The sequence below is a fragment of the Symphodus melops genome (assembly GCF_947650265.1).
Source record: "Symphodus melops genome assembly, chromosome: 10".
NCBI lineage: Eukaryota > Metazoa > Chordata > Actinopteri > Labriformes > Labridae > Symphodus > Symphodus melops.
Genome location: NC_136700.1, coordinates 20,623,694 through 20,646,446, shown reverse-complemented (window position 1 = coordinate 20,646,446; position 22,753 = coordinate 20,623,694). Strand labels below are relative to the sequence as shown.

General features: G+C 41.0%; 1 protein-coding gene across 1 annotated transcript in view; it reads right to left on the bottom strand.

Moving 5' to 3' along the window:
- Positions 1-1,903: 1,903 nt before the first annotated feature.
- LOC306830618 (melatonin receptor type 1B-like) overlaps positions 1,904-22,753 on the bottom strand; it is a 41,193-nt gene continuing 20,343 nt past the window's right edge. The window contains exons 2-3 of the mRNA XM_079354205.1: positions 6,036-6,154; positions 1,904-4,942 (exon numbers count right to left, since the gene is read on the bottom strand). Coding sequence (XP_079210331.1) covers positions 4,193-4,942; positions 6,036-6,154 — 869 coding nt within the window. The 3' untranslated portion in view covers positions 1,904-4,192. The remainder of the gene's footprint in view (positions 4,943-6,035; positions 6,155-22,753) is intronic.

Genomic DNA, 22,753 nt, shown 5'->3' with positions numbered 1-22,753 from the left:
AACTGGAGCTGAGGCGGATTTTAAATCTCCTGACAAAACCAAAACGAATGCTTTAAACATGTTCATTCCTGCTGTAAAAAAACAGGCATTTTTTAATGTGGTGTGTGTGTGTGTTTTCAGAGGCTCTTGACAAGGTTAAAAAGCTCCAGCAACATTAGTAGTATGAATAACAACTTTAGGGAGGGTTGGGTTTAGGTAAATTTTGTTAATGACTTAATGTGATCTTCATACTACAAGTGTTGCTGGTGCTTTTTGACCTTTACTAGCCTTTCACTCTCCATGCCCCTTAGTGGTTGGTGAAGTTGTGCCAGATCCCACTCTGCTCCTTCCAAGGCTCTTGTAGAAAGCCTCAAGCAAGCCCTCGACAAACTACGGGATTTTGCACTTTGGTATTGACTTTATTTCCAACACCTGAGGTAACCACTTGTTTTCTACAAGGATACAGTCATTGCTAATCTAATGATCGCCTAAGCTTTCAAACCTACAGCTGCAAGCCGATCATTTAAAATAGTGGGTTCCAAGGTGTCAAACAGGTATCAATATCATTAGATTTTTACTATAATCATATTGAACTTTAACATTCTGGTAATACAACAACCGTAGTTGGTTTGTTGTTGAAGTGTTTGTTACAAAGAGTTTTCAGTAAAGAATCACGATTAAAAAATCACTTAGTGCTCCTTCAATACTTTTTTTTTCTCTGTTAATCTTTCACAGCATCTATATTTATTATGCACATCATTTCACTGGTTATCATCATCTTTACCAGCAACAGTTTCTCAGTCTTCATTATAACAATAATCCTCCCAAATCAAAGCATAGTCATTAAAAGACATTTTAATACTGTATCATAAATGTCATGCACATTCTGCAGCTGCTTGTCAGCTCTGCAGAGCGAGCTGCAGCAGCTGCTTTTACTAAGATAAACTGGATAAAAAGAGCTTTATTCACAGGTGTTCAGGGAGCTCATAGCTGTAGTGTTGTTGTGATTGGGATGAAATGCATAGAGAAATTCTCATCATTACTAAGGTTCAAATTTTACTAAGATAGTTACCTGTAAACTGCATAATTACACTGTCAGCCGGCTGCAGAGAAAATTGTGCTTTTAAATGTCATCAGAGTGTTTGATGACTTCATGTTTAGCCTAAGAACTGAAACATCTCATAGATAGAAAGTTTACTAGAACTGAAGGTGTGCTCAAATTGAATTTGAAGCACTTGAATAAAATATTCCTCACACCATGGTGCTGAATCAGTAGCAGATGTGTCACCTTCAGAGTAAAACTTATTAATAACAAATCTTTAACCCACCACAGCCTTCTTTCAGCCTGTTTTTCTTTTGTTTTTTTGGTAGTATCTCTTTAAATGAACATAAATCAGGCACTAATGAAGACGTCCATTAGACATTTGAGGCTTCGACATTTAACAAAGTGAAGGTTCATCATGCTGCAGTGCATTAATTCACAATCATCAATAAAAAAGAGAAAACTGTTCTAAAGTGAAGCTTTAAAAACATTTGGTGCACAGTGTTCTTTACTAATACGCAAACCCATAAGGACTTCCTCACGTTATACTGTAGTCATTTATCTGTCCATGCCCGACACTTTGTAAGACATGTCACCAAACCGGAGACACCTGAGGTGGGCAAACATATCTTGTTTAAGTACAGGGCTCAGTTTGAAGTTATCAGAAATTATTAGAGCAGGGATGTCCCGACCATGTTCCCTCAACCCGAGTCCTCGTTCATACAGCTGCAGTGTACAAAATCTAAATGCATTACAGTATATATATATATATATATATATATATATATTTAAATTTCAAAAGTTTTCAGTTTCCTTTCAGTGTTCAGTACTTTGGTGCAGATTTGTGTTTGATTGAACTGTACTCTACAAAGCTCGTAGTTTTAGCTGTTTTCTTGAGTTCTCAAGAAATTATCTTGTTATCACATAAACTAGCATGGTTTTCCTGTGATAATGGAAACAAATACCAAGGTTGAGATTTCAGAAAAGCAACTGATGATTAAATATATTCATTACACAGCAGAGAGAAAACTTCCCAATGGGAAACTTTTACTTACAGTTCGGGACATCCCTTCTTTAATATTAAAGCAGGTTAAGATCAGAGAACAGAAATCAAAACTAAAAAATGAAAGTGTAAAGCAGGTCCCTAAAGGCTGAGATCTTCATTTGACTGTTTCTCTTGAACATGTCTCCTGGTTCCACAGAGGGACCTTTCAAGGAACCAAAGAACCTTTCCAAGAAATCACAAACTTCTGCTGTTTGAGCGGAGGAACCAGATGCTCAGACTAGTTCCTGTTCCCTTTGTGGGCCTTCCTCTGAAGGTACCATCTTCTCAGGAACTTTTTATGGGTAGAAAGCATTATTGATTCATCAAGGGAGCACTGGAACCACATGGTGTTAGTGTTTGCACAAAGAGTAGACGCTTTTTTAATGTTTAATATAGTTTTGTCGATTGACAAGACTTTGCAAGATTTAATGAAGTTATGTAAAACAAACTGACTAACTGAAGATTATAGCTCGTCAGGAGTTTTAATCTCTTTTGCGTTATTCAGTTATGCAAGTTGTGATGTAAAAAGCAACAACAATTTAACGTGTTGGTGTGACAAAACTGGACTTTTCAAATGTGTTAACATTAGTCAGACAGAAATCTTAACATTTCATGAAGTCAGACTAACACATCGAGATAATGCGTTTACTCTTGTATTTAAACACCTAAAGAAGCTCAAAACTCACTAAGGCGTTTTGAGCATAGTCCACAGTTCCTGCTTTGACCTTACAATGCAAAATCCTCGATGTGTAGAAGAAAGCAGGATAATGGTCTTAACATGCCATAGAGAACACATGAAATGTAGAAAGCTGCAAAGTTTGACATACAGTTTGCTGCTTGTTAGCTTGTTTGTCGATTGTTTTGGTTTGCAACGTAGTAAGTCAACACAATGAAGGTCTAATGGTTACCAGTTCAAAGGTGGCATATCGCCACCTGTAGAGGAGTCAGAAAAAATTCTGTCAATAAATAGATTCTCCCTCAGTCATTGTATACTGGGACAACTACAAAAGTCCAATCAAATTGCCTAATGAACTATAACTGTTTTGCTCCACTTTACTGACTGGTAACTGTCTGACTTCCAGGCAAACAGGATTACATTCATCTCACTGCACTTCTGACGTGTTTCAGATGTGATACAAAGTGCAAATTCAGTTCCTGATTTCTTCTCTGGTTCTTTGGTTCCTGAATTCTTTGGTTGTAATGGGGTAATACAGAACAATTACTGTCCTGGGAGTCTGAATAGAAATGCAACTTCAATAAAGGTTTGTCTTAAAAACAACAAAAGAGAACAGATCCAAGAGTGCGACTAGATTTCCAGCAGGATGTTCATTTCTGATCATTCTGCATCGCAGCAGATCACATTCAATGAAAACATGAATGAACTCAAACTCAACATTATTTTGTTTCTTCAACAAAATGTCTATCTAATTTGTGGACTGTCTGTACACCGTCACTCCAGCTGTTTGAAGCTTAAACTGCTTCATGTGTTGGATCTCACTGTTGGCATTGAATGTAAACTGTGAGCTGCAGGACTTCATATTAAGTAACAGAATACTAGGTGAACGTGCTCAGTACATTTAATAACAATCTGAAGGTATGATTCTCACAGTTTTGGGAGTAACAGTGCAGGAAGTATCAGAATTCATTTCACAACAGAGACTAAATCTGCTGCTGTGAACTTAAATATCAGACACACAAATCTTTAGGTGTTTCAGCTCCATGGATTCTTTTTCACAGCCTTTTATGCCCTGAAGCCGACTATTGCTTATTTTGTTCTGTTTGCATTTTTCTCTTCACTCTGTCAGGGCAAGATTAATCACATTAATCATCATAAGTTCACCTGCCAAACGGAGCTGAAAAAAGCTTGAGGCATAGAAAGACAAAAACTACATTTAAGCTACTCTTTATAAAACAATCAGATTACTAAGATTTAAATGTAAAATGAGCCTTCAGTTAAATGAATTGCACTCAAAGAACACCAGTATATTTATGTTCCTCTCTTCACTCGCTCTCTCCCTCTGTCTGCAGACAGTTCATGACTTCTGCCCCTCAGAGCTCCATGTCTCCGCTCAGGTGAGCAGTCAGAGGAGGAAAGTAAGATGAAGGAGGAAGGTAAAAACAGAGAGTCACAGAGACTCTCCCTTCAGCTGGTCGTTGTTGTTCAGTCCTCGGGAGGGTTTGCTCTTCATGCCCTCAGTGCCCCCCCTTGACGTCTCCTGGAAGAACAGGTGAGGCATCCACACGGACATGACGATCCGCTTGTACTCCCTGCGGAAGTTCTGGTTGAGCAGGCCGTAAATGATGGCGTTAAGGCAACTGTTGAAGTACGCCATGAAGTAGCTGACCACAAACAGCCACTCGGGGATAAGGGGGGCCACAGCGTCAGGGTCGATTGCCACGGCGAGCCCGATAAAGTTCAATGGCGCCCAGCATATCGCAAACAGTACGAAGACCACAAACATGGTGACGAAGTTCCTCAGGTCGCTGGGCTTGATGCGGGGGCGGACCTCAGACTTCACCCGACGCCTCACCTGGATGACCAGGATCCAGATCCGAAGGTAACAGAAGGTTACCACAGCGATGGGAACAAAAAAGTGTATGACCACCACAGTGATGGTGTAGGAGGTGCTGACAGTCTGGGCGAAGGTGCAGGAGTAGACGCGGGGGTCATACTGCAGCGAGCCTACAAAGAAGTTTGGCACAATGGCGATGACGGTGAGCAGCCAGATGAGCGCCACCAGCAGCAGCGTGTTCCTGTAGCTGTAAAGCTTATCGTAGCTGAAGCTGTGACAGATGTAGCAGTAACGGTTGATGGCGATGCCTGTGATGTTGAAGATGGAGCCGATGACACTGAGGCCCATCAGGAAGCCGCTCACCTGGTGGAGGAAGGGAGGGGGACACGGAAGGGAGAGGCAGAAAGAGGATGACAGGAGAACGGTGGGACAGCTCAGTGTGTTATGAAACCACAGAACAATGCTGAAAGTGTTCCACATTAACCTAACATAAGTTAACATAAGTTATTGAACCCAATACGGCCAGAGGAAATGTTCCTGAGTCCATTTCATAGTTCTGAAAACAGACTAAAGGAAGTGTTGCAGTACTCCAGTTATCTATCTATCTATCTATCTATCTATCTATCTATCTATCTATCTATCTATCTATCTATCTATCTATCTATCTCAAGAGTCACCTATTTAAATCAGATGTGAGCTTGATAGCATGTTTCATTAATCATACACGGAGGCTTCGACTGCATCCCTATTTCTATAATTAATCATTTTAGATACAGACCAATGAATAGCTGGACCAGTGATTCAGAGACTATCAGAACTACTTAGAAAGTTCTATTGTCAGGAAGTACTGATACGCTGTAACCAATCAGAAGTTAGGATCCCAGACCAGAGTGAACAGTGGATGTTCTCTGATGAAAAGTAATTTGGTTTAAAAGGATTGAGACTGACAATAGCCTGCAGTTCAGTGCTGCTGCATCGAACAGCTATCATTATAGACTAGCTTCATTAGCTTCAGGAGCTTATTCTGCAGCTAAATAAGGAAGAAGAGGTTAAAGTTTTCTTCACCCTGAAGACATTAACAAATCAATGAGTAATTATCTTTGCAGCCAATCAGGAGGTCAATAAGTGAAGATTTCGTGTTCGCCTCCAAGATGAGGAACTGTGTTTCTGTCAAGAAGCAAAAAGCAGATTTAAATCTATAACGAAATACACAGTGATATTTGTCAATGTCAAACATAAAGCAGAATTAGTTTGTTAAATGTGATTATTAGTTATCTCTGCTCTGCATTCATCTATAAAGACACGTTCTTTATAAAAAAAATTTTGCTGGGTTTTCTTCATCTGATCTGAATTTAACACTTTCTTCTATAACGTGGCTTTCACATAACTGCATCAAATCAGGATTCTTGTAATATACTATAAATAAAGTCATCGTTCATTTATATTTCTAACTCACTTTGCACTGTGTGTCGCCCAGGGCCCAGCCATCGTGGAAGATGGCATACAACACCAGGGGGTAGGGATAGAATGCGACCACCAGGTCAGCGAAGGCCAGGCTCACCACGAAAACATTCCCTGAGAAGGACAGAAGGACACAAGGAGAGGAGACATGTGAGGATGTGATTTAAATTAAAACATGTCTGAGTGCAGTAGCGGTGAGATAAGTGTGTACGGACACACTACTTCAGATCTCACAAACACCGCTCATTTTGTGTCATTCATTTTTTCATTTTGGGTTTTGGCGTCCCCTGTGGACAAAGTATGTAGTGTAAGATCTGTTTTAAACCTTGTGATCCAGAATTAGTGATCCTTGTATGTAATATCTGTACCTGGATCAAGGTGACCCTTGGGAAAAAAGTTATCTGGATTATCATACCCAGGATAGAATACAAGTGGATGTTTATTTGGACAAATTTTTGAACATCCTGGACCTGATAATTTTTTTATTTCTGATGAAACTGATAAAACATTAACACCTCATGTCAATAGGTCAGAGAGAGATAGAGAGAAGAAAAAAGCTGGAACTAGCCTCTGGCAGAGCCTTGAGTCCTTACAAAAATAGTTAATAATGAAACATGGTTATTGCTGTGGTTCTGGATGGCAGACAGTGTGAAAAAATTATGAATTTTGGCTCCCCACACCGCCTTCTCAAAATTGACACACATTAACCAGTCTGCTCTTCCCACACACATTAAACCCCACTACCTGTCCTCTTGGGCCAATCAAAGACAAGCTCTTCAGTCAGTAGCAGATTGACTGCAGGTATAAGCAATCTTACCTGACTTGAAGTGATTAAGACTTAAGGCGTATTTACACATCTGTTTCTGGAACATCAGCAGAGCGCATGATCAGCTGTATACACATCACAGGAGCAAGACACACGGTAATAAAGAGAAAAATACTCCATGGAAAACAGACGGACCGGAACGCCCACAATGTGAACACAATGATTGACTGGAGTGGTGGCTAACTACGGCGTAGTGTGCTAATGGACCACGGCGCACACAGAGTATATGTGAATGCACTGTTTTCGAAACCGCACATTACACCTGTATGTACTAATTGAGCCAATATGCAGTATCGAGTATCATAATCATAATGAGTCTGGAAAAATGTACAGTATGCATGGGACCAGTCTACCTCACGTACTGTTTCCCACAAAGTGCAAGGTCAGATATCGAAATGGTGAAGTGCAGCTGTTTGAACTCCAGACACTAGTTTACTTGGGCCAATAACCAACTGCCAGTCATACTATACTACTGTTAAATGCAGTACGCATACTGATTTCCATAGTTACATTGCAGTTTCAAAAACAGCTTCAATCTTGATTGAACAAAAGAAAAACAACGAAATACATACTGGAAATGGTCATGTTTTTGTTTTTTTTACTTTAAACAGAAAAAAAAGGTTTAATTCATGAATTAGTTCATGAATAATACCAACATACTTTTAGATACCAGAACTATTTACACATTTGTCATACATAAACATTGACTCTTAAGTGAGAGGCCTAAACACCAACATATATCCACATAATCTACATTAAAGCAAGCGAGATGTTATGTGCCACAATATTTTATTAAATCTGAAATGGAGCCGCTTCTAGTATTGAGTCATCTTTTGCCTTTGTTTACTTTTATTGTCCAGCAGTGAACAGTTTCCAAAGGTTTGGATGTGTATGCTGCATACTGTTTGATATGTTTTACTGGGCCCAGAAATCCTGTTCAGGTGACTCTCCTGCCATTTAAAGCTCTCTAAGACACTAAACATTAATATAGTTTCTCTCTCCAGGACATAAGTCTTCCTCTCTCTCTCTGTGTCTTGAGGTGTACAGCTACTATATAAGCTCCATCTTTGTTCTTCAGGATTAACTTCATGCTCCTCCAGAACTTCCCTCTGTCTTGTGACCTGTTCAGAGGACTGTCTGTCTCTCTCTCTCCTGCTCAATGTGACCTCCATCTATCATCGGACTGATGTGAAACCACTTGCTTGGCCCGAACATGAAACACAGCTAAAGATAGAAAACAACACAGTAATTTCTCATCTCTAATCTAGTTTTACGTGTCACAGAGAGAGACTGTACTCTGACCTGAAATCTTTACATCAAGCTGGATGACCAGCACACAGAGAGAGAGAGAGAGAGAGAGAGAGAGAGAGAGAGAGAGAGAGAGAGAGAGAGAGAGAGAGAGAGAGAGAGAGAGAGAGAGAGAGAGAGAGAATCATAGCCTAAAGTTCAGTTTGAGTTTCAGTTTTGTGTAATACTCTTTTAATAATCACTTTGTTTTTCTTTGACTTTCAGAACACTTGAAAAGCTGCAGGTATAATTGTAAAGATGATGATTTTTCCTCTCTATGTTTGCCTTAAGATTTGGGCATACATTCTGTCTTGCATCATGATATTTAAGTAAAAGTATACTAAGAATTACACAAAAAAGTGTCGTTGTTATATGGCATTTTCTATCTTCAAGCATTATGCTTCCATATGAGAATAAAAGGTCCAGTTTTTCAGTAATGAAAGTAATTTTGAACAAAGCAAAGCTTACAGTAAGGTCAAGCTGCCTTTAACTGAAAGTAAACTTCTACTCAAAGTTGAAAACGACACCTTAATCGTCGAAAACTTTACTGACTGATACAACTGATATTTTTGGGGGACGGCAGAAGATTAGTGGGGTGGTAGTAAAACTCAGTGCTTTATAAACCACCAGCGATATTTAAAAAAGTATTTTCTGACAGACTGGGAGTCTGTGTCAAGACGTCAGAACTGGACTGATGTCATCCACTTTCTTGGTCTTAGCTGCGGTGATGTTTTAGGGAGATCTGTAAAGATGTGAGCAGTAGACAATGTAAAGATACCAGCTTTAAGTTAATCTGCAGGCTCTTAGAACAATCCTGACACATTCAAAAATATTGTACACCTTTAAAAACATATATATATATTGTACACCTGAGCATCCTGCAGAGGGCTGGACAATATAAGTTATAAGTTATATTTACAGCGTCATTAAAATGCTTGTAAAACAAACACAAAAAAAGGAAAAAGGAAATAATTTGCCAAAAGCTTTTCATTGAGAAAGAATTTCAGCACCAACGCTAATGGACATTGAAACATAAAACAGGCACAGCAGTCTGCATCGCCAAAGCCTTTTCAAACATTAATAGGCACCCCAGCTAGTTTCACCATCAAGAGATGCAATAATCAGGAAGTCGGCTAGGCAACAAATCTTTTGGCCGTTTTTATCTTTACCAAAACTTAACTCACCAAATTTCCCTGCTCAGTCAACTGTAGTTTAGTGTGGTTTGTGTGTTTCAATGTCGAGGAAAACAATGTTAATCAATCCCTTTTTAGGGCGCTTAGTGTATGGTTCAGTTAATACAAACTCAAGATTTGCATCAAACTGCTTCTGCTCCAAAATATAGTGTCTGGATTCCTCCACTAAATATAACATCCATGACCCTCCACTGCTGGTTGATGCACTTTCGATTAGGGATGTCCGTTAATATCGGAGGGCCGATATTATCGGCCGATATTGACTTAAAAATGTAATATTTGGAAATATCGGTATCGGATTTTTACAACCGATATTGGAACCGATATTGGAATTTCCGAGTCTGCATGAACGCAGCATGGGACGTTTATGGGCGCGCGCTTGATGACGTTAAACAACAACAAATACAACACACTGGACTCGTAGCTAACAAGTTAGCTCACCCGGTGAATGAGGTGTCCGTGGTTTGGAACTATTTCCAAGTGTCAACTACGAATAATAAATTAGCAATTTGCAATGACTGCAAAGCGTCGGTTATGCGAGGAGGAAACAAGGTGTCTTCCTTTAATACATCAATTTTAATAACCCATGTCAAGAAGAATCACGCGGAGTTGCTACATTTGCGCAGCAAAGTGATGAAAAGAAGCAACAGCCGAAACCGAAGAAAACCACACAGTTGTCGCTTAAAGAGTCAACTGAGAAAAAACAATGTGGCAGCAATGGAGAGGCTGCTGGTGGAAGTGCAGATGACCCAGGCCGGGAGGACCAGGACTGCCCACCTAAGAAGGCTCGAACTGGAAGCATGAACCTGCGGGACATGTACCAAGAAATCCTTGCAGAGAATGAAGTTGCAGCTCAAGCACCTACAAGCGAGACAGCGCAGGTGAGTAATTGATTAACTTAATCATCAAACTAAATTTAATCTGCTGTGCTGAGTGCGTCACATTAAAAATATACATTACATACAATGAATACAATAACCATTTGGCAGTCAGTGCTTCAAAGAAAAATAAATAATAGAAATTCTATTAAAGAAATGGAGGAATTCTATTATATATTTATTCCCTGTCTCTCTTTTTTATTCTTTTTTTAGGTGCATGCATACCTAGGAGAAGCCATCCCCTTGAAATGATGCCCTTTGGAGTACTGGAGGCATCAAGAGAAAGGATTTTGTTACTCTCAAAAGAGATTGAGCCCAGTTTGAGTATATTATTTGACAAGTTATGGCCAGTCATTCATTGACTATTTGTTTACAACTAATGGACTGAAGATATGCCTCTTCCTTTTTTTATATTGTCTGTGGTGTTGTTTGAGGCTGTTTGTTGTTGAGGTTTCTCTCTAACACTAAATAAATATGGTACTTTTTTCCATAATTTAAGTTGTTTTCTTATTTTTCTCAGTGTGTACATTTGGAAAGCCATGTTTCATTCACATATACATCCAGTGGGGCATCACAATAAAATTAGGCATAATGTGTTAATTCCACAGGAGATATTTTATGTTGTTGTTACCTAACAGTTTTGATGTAAAAAGCCTGCATATATCGGTATCGGTGATATCGGTATCGGAAATTAAGAGTTGGACAATATCGGAATATCGGATATCGGTAGAAAAGCTAATATCGAGCATCCCTACTTTCGATACATAGCAAGGAACCTTTTGCAAGCATTAGTTTCTCATAAGACTTGTTGGATCAGTATGCATTATATCTATCTGATGTGCTATGGTCAAATTAACTTTCTCAACTTCATTTAGCATCTACTTGAAAGCAAAAACACGTGAATTTTCATTTTAATACTTGGAAATAAATTCAGGCGTCAAGGCGTTAAAGAGCATCTTGCAGGTTATTGTTTTTTGTAAATTAACACTTCACATTGTTTGACAATGGCTGTAGAATGAGGCCCCGTCCACACGTAGCCGGGTTTCACATTCTTACTACCAGGCCGGTAAGTACCAGAGGAAATCTGGTAAAAAATAAAGCCCACCGGGCCTGTCTAGAGTTTAGTCTCTTGGCCGTTTGAATGTATGATAAGTTTTTGTGATACGACCAAACCACAAAAGGCACTTCCGCTCCCTCCAACCAGTGACGCCATTCCTCTAGCGCCAACTTAACATCAAGTAGCTCCCTGTTACCCACGTCGTAATTCCTTTCAGCAGGAGAAAGCTTATGCGATAAAAAACACCAATGGATGTAACTTCTTGTCACTTGAGTCTCTTTGGGACAGCACCGCACCTACTCCGATGTCTGATGCGTCCACCTCCACGATGAACTGCTTTGAAATGTCAGGTTGCACCAGGATAGGTGCTGATGAGAAACGCCTCTTGAGGTCAATGAATGCTCTCTCAGCATCCGTTGCCCATGAAAATGGAACAGTGGGTGAGGTGAGTTTCGTGAGAGGTGCAACCACCTGACTATAGTTCCTGATGAACCTCCTGTAGAAATTGGCGAAACCCAGGAATCTTTGAAGTTGCTTACGTGAAGTAGGGGTCTCCCAGTCCAGCACAGCCTTCACTTTCACCGGATCCGTCCTCACTTGACCGCTCTCGAGAATGTATCCCAAAAAGGAAACAGAGTCAGCATGAAATACACATTTCTCAGCTTTAGGGAGATCCACGTGTTCCTCGACGGTCTTGGAAAAAATGAGAATATCATCCAGGTACACAAAAACTGAATGGTCCAAAAAATCCCTGAGTACGTCGTTGATGAGGTTTTGAAAAACTGCAGGCGCATTCGTCAAACCAAACGGCATAACTAGGTACTCAAAATGCCCGAGACGAGTATTAAATGCAGTTTTCCACTCATCTCCCTCCTTTATACAAACCAAATGGTACGCATTACGCAGGTCGAGTTTGGTAAAAATAGTAGCACCATGAAGTGGTTTGAATGCAGAACTGATAAGGGGTAATGGATACTTGTTCTTTACCGTGATGTTATTCAATCTAGAGGCCATATGAGCCCCCAGCAGGGTCACCCAAGGCAAACAGGTCCTAGGCGACGGGTCAGACTAAAAGCAGTTCATAAACCCCTATGATGAAAAATACAACTCGGACCGTTGGTATGTGAGGTTGCTATCTGACCTCTAATGATTTAGACACAAAGATCACTGCAGGTATACTTACTTGTTTTTCTTTTCTGTGTAAGAGATTCCCTACTTTCATAGTTTTTTCCTTTCAGTTTTAGTTTTTCCACTATTTGCTGTGAGTGCAAATATAAAGCTCATGGTCGTAAGGCCAGTGGAGAGGATTCTGGACTGTATCCAGAGGTCTGACCCGTCTGACTGTGTGAGCACATTTACCCAACATCTCTGATGAGCAGGAAGCTGAACACATCCGCTCCTGTCCTTCCTTAATGACTGTAAAATGTGGTGTATGCTCAGGTTCAGCTTTCAGCTGGTCACAGGGAGAAACAGAGACTGTTTCCCTCTTGATATCAATCCTCCGTTTCAGAACTGAGTGAAAAAGTTCTTCATCAGCTCAGTCCCTGAGAGAGGTCAGCCCTATTATGTTGTTCTTCAAAGTCATACTGTAACTGCAAAACCGTAATATTATCCATTGATGTGAGCTCTTTAAATCACTTATGGACACGCATGCTCCTAGTTTCTGCCCATCCCATAGTCTGTAGTCTCAATGACATCACCCATTGGTTTCTGAAGGGGAGTTTTGAAACCCAACAATGGCAGTCGCCATATTGGGAATGCTGACTCTACCCATAGCTTTAGGTCAATTTAGAGGCCATATGTCAAAGAGGTGGCGCTTGAGGGCATTTGTTATGTCACGCAGGCATGTCACTGCAGCATCCAAGAGCTGCACAGACAAACTTGCAGCAAATGGACAGACAGTGCTTTTAAACCAGCATCTTCAGCACAGCACCATGCTGCTGTGTTCACTTTGGAAGAAGTGGCTAATCTTAAAATAAACTATACATTATGTCAGAAAAGTTAAAATACTCGAGACAAGCTACTTCTGTACCTGCCTAAAGAGGGAAGATCTTCACAACAGACCTGCTTGACCCTTATAATCACCACACTCCATGCACCCCTCGGTCCATCAATGCCACTCACTGCGCCGGAGTTTGCTGCCACTACAGTCAATCATTCACTATTTTTAAATGCACACCATATTCCTGATTTAATCTGAACAATGACAATATTCTGAATGCATAGGAGTCATGTAAACACCTTATTCCACTTGTTGTAAGTCAAGAATGCAACAAGAACTTTGAAAATAAAACAACACACATTAAAGAGCATATTGCAGGTTAAAGACAAAACTTAACTAATCATAGGAAAATACGTTAACAATACTGTTTTTAAAGAAATTCAGAAATGAATAACCCACAGGGTCTCCTGGAGACGTTTTAGTACGTTTTTGCTCTTTACTTCCGCATTCGGCTGTGACGTAACATAAGGGAGTCCCGCTGAATCCCCATCTGTTTAACATAGAAAATCATGGATCCGAGTGTCACTCCCGTCAATAAAGAGGAAGAAAATATGTATTCCTTTACATATAATGGTCCACTGGCTTATTATTATGAACCTGTTAGATGTGATAGAGAGCAGAAACAGGCAGGATTAGAGGAATAACGGCCTCAGGAGAGAAGTGAAGTTGTGGTGTGAGGAGAGACCCGGAGCAGGCGTCCTGCTGAGTGACAGGTGTCAGCTCGCCATATATGGGCTCGTGCTGTGTTCACATCAGCATATGTAAAGTTTGTAATCACATTCAATCAATTAAAAAACAATTTGTAGAAGGTGCAAGTGCCGATCATTCACCTTTACATTGTATGGGAGTTGCTCGTAAAAACGGCAAATCTGTACAACGTATTACGGTGCCGCGCTGTGCGTGAGAGAGAGAGAGACACATAGACAACACATAGACAACTTGCGAGGGACATCGCAAGTTGTCTCACCCTCTCCTTCTGTTGTCTCAGGAAGCGCACGATGAAGGGCCTTGGGGGAGCTCCGGGCTTAGCCGGCAGTAGAGACTGGTGAGCACGCTCCAAATCGAGCCCCCCCTCAAAGTCAGCTCCAAGTATGTTGGGGAGAGTTGCCTTCAGGAACAGTATAGCATTTTTCTCTTCGGCACGTTCCGGAAAACCATATATACGTAGATTTGCTCGCCTCTCCCGGTCCTCGAATTCCGTTAACTTTTCATTCATTTTGTCAACATCGGAAGCCAGAGCTAGTGGCGATTCGCATCGCTGTCTTTCGGCATTCTCAAGCATGTCCATACGTGCCTCCACACTATTCACCCTCGTAAGCAAGTCAGCCAGTTTGGCTTCAAACCCTATGACAGCTTTTGTTGTTTCTGAGACATCTTTACGGATATCTAAAAAGTTTTTAGCCTGGTCGGTCAAGATTTTCGATTGATCATCTGATAACTTTTGAAGAAGTCCGTATATCTTTGCAATAGAAAAGTTGTCATCCACCTCCTCCCGGGCTGAGGCCTCAGCGTCGGTAGCTTGGGAGCTAGCGGTAGCCTTGACATCTTGTTGTTGCTTGAGCGCATTTGCCTCGGTTTTCCGGAGATTTGGCATTTCGGTGGCAGAGGATAGCAGTTGGGAAGATGTGGGAGAGAAGGAAGTGCAGTAGGAGTCGCAAAACCAGTAAAACATTATCTATAAATTGAGCTTGGGCGTGAAGGTCATACGTGGCGAGCAGAAGTGAAGGAGGCGCTGTGATTGGTCAGCGAAGGGGAAAATGATGCTGGTTGGGCTGAATGGGCTTCTGTGCTTAGAGAGCGTGATGTGGTTTTATGGGGGTGTTATGGAAAAATTTACTCCATATGTACGATATGTGTTGTACGAAGGTCTCACAGAATCTGTCATATAAAATGTATCTGAAATGTCTTAGAACACTACATGCACAGCATATTGGGTGTTTTGTTTCCCATCATTTCGTTCCCTTTATTCTGTTTCTCACACTCTGTAGATGTGGGAAGAGTCACCCAGACTCTTTCTCACTGGACTCCATCTCCTTCTCAGCCTTGGGAGATGGTAAATAGTCATGTAGTCTATTTTCTCACACTAGGGGATAGATTGTGCCCTGCCAGGTGGGCAGTGGCTCTATGTGGCGTGATGGGGAAGTGCTCTGTGTAATGTGATGGAAATGTATAAGTTTTCATGTTTGCCTTTTCTCTGGGCCTCTTTCTCTCCTCACCGTGTGAGAGAGGGGTCTTCGAACGCTTATCTTGCCTTCGAATAAATGTTCACTGAGACCAGATCGATCTTGGGGTTCCTTTTTGAATAGATCTTCTCACTCTTTATTTTCACTCTTTGGTAATGGAAAAAATTCCACAACAGGGGGAAGTGAACTTGCTTTGTTCTCATGGGTGTTTTGGTGGCGGCGTTGGCCTTCCTGATAAGTTGGTCGAATGTGGGGAGAGAACTCTTTTCTGAAGTGGCTGGTTTGATTGGTGGAGTGACCTGTTGCGAGACAAACTCGAGGAAGCCAACTTCCTCCATGGCGTTGTGATGACTTTGTCACAGACCCGGGGTTTGTTAGGAGGGGTTGGGGTGAGCATGTAGCCTTCCACAGCGTCTTCTTTCAGAATGGTGGTCCGTGGGTGTGTGTGCCACTGTGTTGAAGAAGAAGAACTCACGTTGGCCTCATCTGTGTTATGCAAGGTGTGATGCTGTTCACGTGATGCTGTCGTGGCGTCCATATGGTGAGGCATGTCTGACATGTCGTCCTCCTGCAGGTCTCCTGCAGGTGTTCTATATTCAGGTTTAATCCTCCACACGTTTGCACGCTTGTAGTCTCTCTCTCTCTTGCTCTGTTGGTACGTGTTCAGCCTATGCTTGTGGTTCCTCTGGACTTGATATTCACGATCCATTGCACGCCTTTGCTCAAGCGTACTTGCAGACAGTCTTTCTCTGTTTCTCTATCTCAGCCTCAGAAATAGGAAGCTGGAGCTCATCGTCGGTTTGCTCGATCTTGTCACAGATGTAGATCTTTCTAAGCCGAAACAAACGGCTTCTCAGTACATTTGGTTTGTCAATGACTTCAATGCATTTCTTCAAATCATTCTTAAAGCGCAGTTCATGTTTTATCAGTGTGTCTACCTCTTCCTTCAACCTCTTTCTTTGTACTTGGCTCTGATACAGTTCGTGATCCAGCTGTTTCACTTTTTCGTCCAGTTCATTGTTTGTTGCGACTGTCTCATGAAGCAGTGTTGCGGTCTTCATCAGCTCGTCCTCTTTCTCTTTCCTTCTTTCTTCCAGATGTTCGCAGTCTGCTTTTACCTGAAGTAACTGAGTGTATATAAAGCCGTTGTATTCGCTCACTTTCTTCAGATTGTCGTTCTCTTTTTGAACAAGTTTAAGTTGTTTACAGTTTACTCTGTCAGTGCGCTCTTAATTTCGTCAAGTTTTCTCTTTGTTTTACCGATGGCATTAACCCTTCCAGTAATATGCTGGACCTGCAATATGCTCTTTAATGTTTGCTGGTGTTAATTGTTTTTCATGTCTGTGTTAATGTTTCCTCGTGTTGATTGTTTAGTCTTTAAAGAGCATATTGCAGGTTAAAAAAAAGTTTAAATTAACACTTCATGTTGTATGATAAAGGCTGTAGAATAAGTACATCAATTTTCTGTATATTCTTCAACACATAAGTGCTCTAATTTAGAGGAGAAAGTGGCTGTTTTTAGCGCAGCTGTTTAGAACTCGCTTTTTTTCAACAACACGTCATATGACGTAACATAAGGGAGTCGCGTTCTGTTACTCTGCTTTGATCGGCTTTATGCGTACGTGTATGAATGAATGACTGAAGCCTTTATTGCCCCTGGGGGAACTTGTCTTGCACCGAGAGCATAACACACTTTACAAACAAACATTTAGAAGGCAGCACAAAAGAATTAAAGCACAAAAAACACGCTAAGTGTTTCCTTATAAATGATTTAAATCTCTGGGTGTTTAACATAAAATATTATATACGCAGACAAGCGTTTAATGATTTGATCTGCTGGAATCCTCTGTTATATTCTCTAGTTTGCGCGTAATAGACACCGAACAGTCTGTATGAATATATGTAGTCATACGATTTATTATAAATCCAACTCTGTTGCAAGAGAGCGTGTGTGTGTGTGCGTGCAGTGGGGAAAGAAACTGAAACACAAGCTTTACGTCTGCCAGTCCTCTATCCCATAAAAATTTTAAACTTTTTGTCATGTTTTGGGTTGTTTATGTCTCTTCCCCACGTGTGTGTGTGTTTTGTTTCCCTGTCTGTCACTCCCTCTGTGTTTCCCTAACCATCAATCAGTGTCCACAGGTGTGGCTCATCACAATCATCCGGTTACTTAAGCTGGCTCCTGACAGGAGGCCAGCGCCAGATTATTGTTGTTCCATAGTGGTTAGTAGCTCTCTGTGTTCTCTCGTGTTTTCAGTGCTCCAGTGATATTTCTTGTATAATTCCCTGTCGTGTTTATTAACCTCCGTGTTCTCTTTCCTCTTAGTGTTCCCAGTCCTGCGTTCCTGCACCCCGTGTCCTTCGTCGTCTTGTTCGTCCCATCTGGCTTCTTCACGCGTGCCTTTGTACACCTCGAGTTACATAGTTTGTTGTTGCACATTTACAGTCACTTAATTTTGTACACATAGTTGTGAGTCACATTGTTTTGCTTGTACACATAGTTGATTATCACATTTAATTACTTGTACACATTTTTGAGTCACTTAGATTTCATGTTACACATTAGAGTCACTTATTATACTTGTATCCATTATCACCGTGTCACCCGTGTTATAATAAATTGTTACTTCGTTTCATTTTCTGTTTCTGTCTCGTGCTTTTGGTTCCGCATTATTCTAAACATAACACTTTTTGTAGTAGCCTAATATATGTGCAAAAGCACGCATTAAACTGTGGAGTGTGTGCGCTGTTGTGCACGTTTGTGTGGATTACGTTCAGTGGACGTGCGCTGTGAACTCACGTCAGGAGAATCCTGCACCATACACTGTATTTTCTATAACGTGAGCACTGGGCTGCACCAAGAATAAACAATAAAGACTGCTGCATTTGCACAGGCCGTGTAATCGGGTTCTATGTGTCTCTCTCTCTCTCACGCACAGCGCAGCACCGTAAAACATTGTACAGATTTGCCGTTTTTACGAGCAACTCCCATACAATGTAAAGGTGAATGATCCTTGAATTTCCCTCTGGATCAATAAAGTATCTATCTATCTATCTATCTATCATGATCGGCACTTGTACCTTCTACAAATTGTTTTTTAATTGATTGAATGTGATTACAAACTTTACATATGCTGATGTGAACACAGCACTAGCCCATATATGGCGAGCTGACAGCTGTCACTCAGCAGGACGCCTGCTCCGGGTCTCTCCTCACACCACAACTTCACTTCTCTCCTGAGGCCGTTATTCCTCTAATCTTGCCTGTTTCTGCTCTCTATCACATCTTACAGGTTCATAATAAGCCAGTGGACCATTATATGTAAAGGAATACATATTTTCTTCCTCTTTATTGACGGGAGTGACACTCGGATCCATGATTTTCTATGTTAAACAGATGGGGATTCAGCGGGACTCCCTTATGTTACGTCACAGCCGAATGCGGAAGTAAAGAGCAAAAACGTACTAAAACGTCTCCAGGAGACCCTGTGGGTTATTCATTTCTGAATTTCTTTAAAAACAGTATTGTTAACATATTTTCCTATGATTAGTTAAGTTTTGTCTTTATATGCAATATGCTCTTTAACTTGAAAGCTGCATCATATGCCTTTCTCCGTGTGTTTTCCATGATCAGGGTGCGTGCATGAATCGCAAAATGACTGATATTAAGATCCGATGTGACGAAGTCAAATGTTTTTGCGGCACAAGCTCATTGTCCCCCAAGAAAAATCCATAAATAAGCTGCATCGTTATAAAAGCCGCAGTGTTCAAACCGTGACCAAAAAGTAGCGGTTTATAGTCCGGAATTTACGGTAATTTGAACTTCGGAGCGTTCACACTCAAGCCGTTTGGTCCGCTTGAAACGAGCTCTGGTGCGGATCAAAAAACCGACCTCTGGTCCACTTAAAAATGGGGGTCTTGCTTTGATTCCAATGCACCACAGTTTGTTTCGCCGTTGGTGAGAATGCATTCCAGACCAAACCAGGGAAGTGAACCAAAACACAGTTGATGACAAAAATGTCAGCAAGTAGTGCTTCTCATTTTCTAGGTTATTGTTCCGAGCAGGTGTTTCTGTTGTGTAACCAGAATAAAACCCAAGCGCGAGACCAAGGAACAGATAAACACTAACAATTTATTATAAACGGGGAAAGTGACACTAGTGACAAAAATGAGCAAGAGTCCAAGCTCCAAGGTGAGTAGTGCATACATTAATCCAAGTGACTCTCCAACAACCCTAATCCAGCACGCCTGAGGTGAAATCCAAAGTGAACACGATGAGACGACAGGACACAAGGGGCAGGTAGGTCTGGACTGGGAGCTGACGAGGAGAGAACAAGAGGAGGGTAAGTACAAGCAAGTCACGAGGGACATCAAAATACAAGGGAGCCTGATTGAGCGGTATGATACCACGGAGGGTTGGCAATAATCTGGCGCCGGCTGCATGTGGAGAGCCGGCTTAAGAGGAGGAGTTGATGAGTCGTGGAATGAGTGACACCTGGTTGTGCAGCTGAAACAAATTGTAATCAAGGGGGAAGGGGAGCACACAGGAGGAGAAGACAGACAGGGAAACCAAACAACAAAAATGCACACACTAACAAAAACCCAAATCATAACAGTTTCTGTGCATTTTACAACTCGGACACGACTTGTGTTTGTCTGACACCACCTGAATGCAGCTGCAGCCACAACTAGTGACGTGTGTCAATGCGCAGTCTGAACATAAACCAAACAAAACCATATGAAAAATGCAACTTCATATGTGAAAGTGATCTTAATCTCTGATTGGACTGGAAATGAGGTCTACAACATAAGTGCAGTAAAAAGGAGACAGGACTACTCGCACTGAACAGTTTCATTCCTTTGCTTATAAAAGAAAACACAGAACAGCAATTTAGCAATTTCTTCTGGTGTCCTTTCTCACCTGAACCACGAGCTGGAGTTTAAAGTGTTAATGCCATTGCACAGTAAGTCCATTTTTGTCATCTAATATTGACGCACATTTAAAAATAAATCCAACCCCATGTTATGTCAGTCATGTTTGCACACTGACTAACAAACTTTCGTCCGTGATTATTTCTTAGGGAACAAGTTTGATTTTCTGCCTTTTTTTCCATAGAAATAAATATTTTTTCCATCCACCCGTGTGTGTGTAACTGGAGCCGGGGTTGGGGCCCTGTAGGAGAGCACTTGAGGCAGGTTCCTGAAACACCAGAAGTTACTTACACATGACAGGCAAATAAACATGTTTACAGCCTAGTACAAAAACAAACTTTGAAATAACCTCCACACTGTTTCACATAAACCTAATTTCAGACACTGCTCAGAGCAACAGATCTGCTTTAAAAACAATTACATCTTTTGAAAAACACAAATGTGAATCTAACAGAAAATGGCAGGATATAAAATCCAGAGCAGATATTCATTATTGTCGCAGTTTTTTTCTCATCAGAGACACATTAAGTGTACGACACATGTAATCATCTCCCTGAAAGTAGACAACACTACCAAAGGGCGAGCAGTAATACTGTAACTACGTTCTGGCTCCATATCTAACCTTCTGTCTTCACTTTCCATAGCCATCTTTATCTTTTCAGTTAGTTTAATATCTTCACAATCAAAGTGCACAGATGGTTCACTGTGCATGGTCATCTTTATCTTTATAGCTGGTTTAATAATACCATCATCAAGTGAGGATCAAAAGCGGTTTTGCACGCCAACTATAAAAATGACAGTGAGAAATGACGTTAAATATTTGTAATGTGTTACAGAGCACAGCCAGCTGCTTATTAAGTTTTCAGGTTGTATTGTGTAACATTTTATGTAAAATTAATGCAGTGACATCAGTGGTGATGACATCAATGTGTCCGCTGGGTGAATGGGTTGATCTCAGGGAAACCTCTCAGCAGCTCACAGAGACTGATAGTACGTATTTTCATGGATTCATTCATCTTGATACATTTGTGGATATATCTTTTAATTGTGTCAACCATGTAAGAGTAATTCATTTAGGTTTGTGAAGATGTACTACATACATGTGTAAGAGATCATATTACAGTAGTAGCAGAGTTATATTTGGTTTGGAGCCAAGTGTCCGTTGTTATCTGAGAGATTTAGCTTAACATAGATGTTTGACATTTGAGTCAAGGAGATGAGTTCTTCATGCCTTATACAGAGTGAAGTATTTGTGGGCTGTCTTTCTAGCAGAATATAAGGAACACTGTGAAGAAGAATACTTTGCCAGTGATCGTGAGATCCTGGTCAAGCACAATGCCAGTGATCGTGAGATCCTGGTCAGGCACGATGCCAGTGATCGTGAGATTCTGGTCAAGCACGATGCCAGTGATCGTGAGATCCTGGTCAAGCACGATGCCAGTGATCGTGAGATCCTGGTCAAGCACGATGCCAGTGATCGTGAGATTCTGGTCAAGCACGATGCCAGTGATCGTGGGATCCTGGTCAAGCACGATGCCAGTGATCGTGGGATCCTGGTCAAGCACGAGGCCAGTGATCGTGGGATCCTGGTCAGCACGGGTCCAGTGACTGCGGAGTCCTGGTTCACTAGCATGTGAGATTGTGAGCAGCATGCCAGTAACTGCAAGGTTCTGGTCATGAAGCATGTCTGAGTTATTGTTTGTTATGTTATTATGTTATTTGACCATGGATAAATAAATCTAAGATGATCCACAAGTCTGTTTGATAATGTCCTGATTATTCATTTAACACAGACACAGAAACCCCTACCGTTACAGTGGCGTCACGAACAGGATTCCAAACTAACAGAGACGTAACAGACTCAGGAGTAAATGCAGAAATTAACTTATTAATTTCCATCAGAGAGTGGAATAAGTTGCCAACAGAGCTGACCACGTGTACATTTTAACACTTTTTCACACCAGGCCAAAAAATGGCTTCTTTTAAAACAAGCCTGCTCCCACAATGTAATGTAATTAGTGTGTATGTGAAAGTTAGTACCTCTTTTTATCCAGTATGTAATTAGTGTGTATGTGATAGTTTTAAATGCAATGTAATGCTTTGGAGTGTACATACTTTGTATGTTAACAACATCCTGCCCAGGGACTGCAGGTGGAAGTGCTACAACCTGGTACAATGCATCTCTCCTTTTTGAGGTTAATGTATATTGTACACTGCCCCTGTTCAAATAAATAAATAAATGAAATGAAACTAAATTCATGTGCGCTCATTAAAACCTCAGAGACAAATAAAGCTTTCTTAACAACACTACTCAACAAGCTCCTATTGAAGCTTCTAATTGCAACATATTTCCGC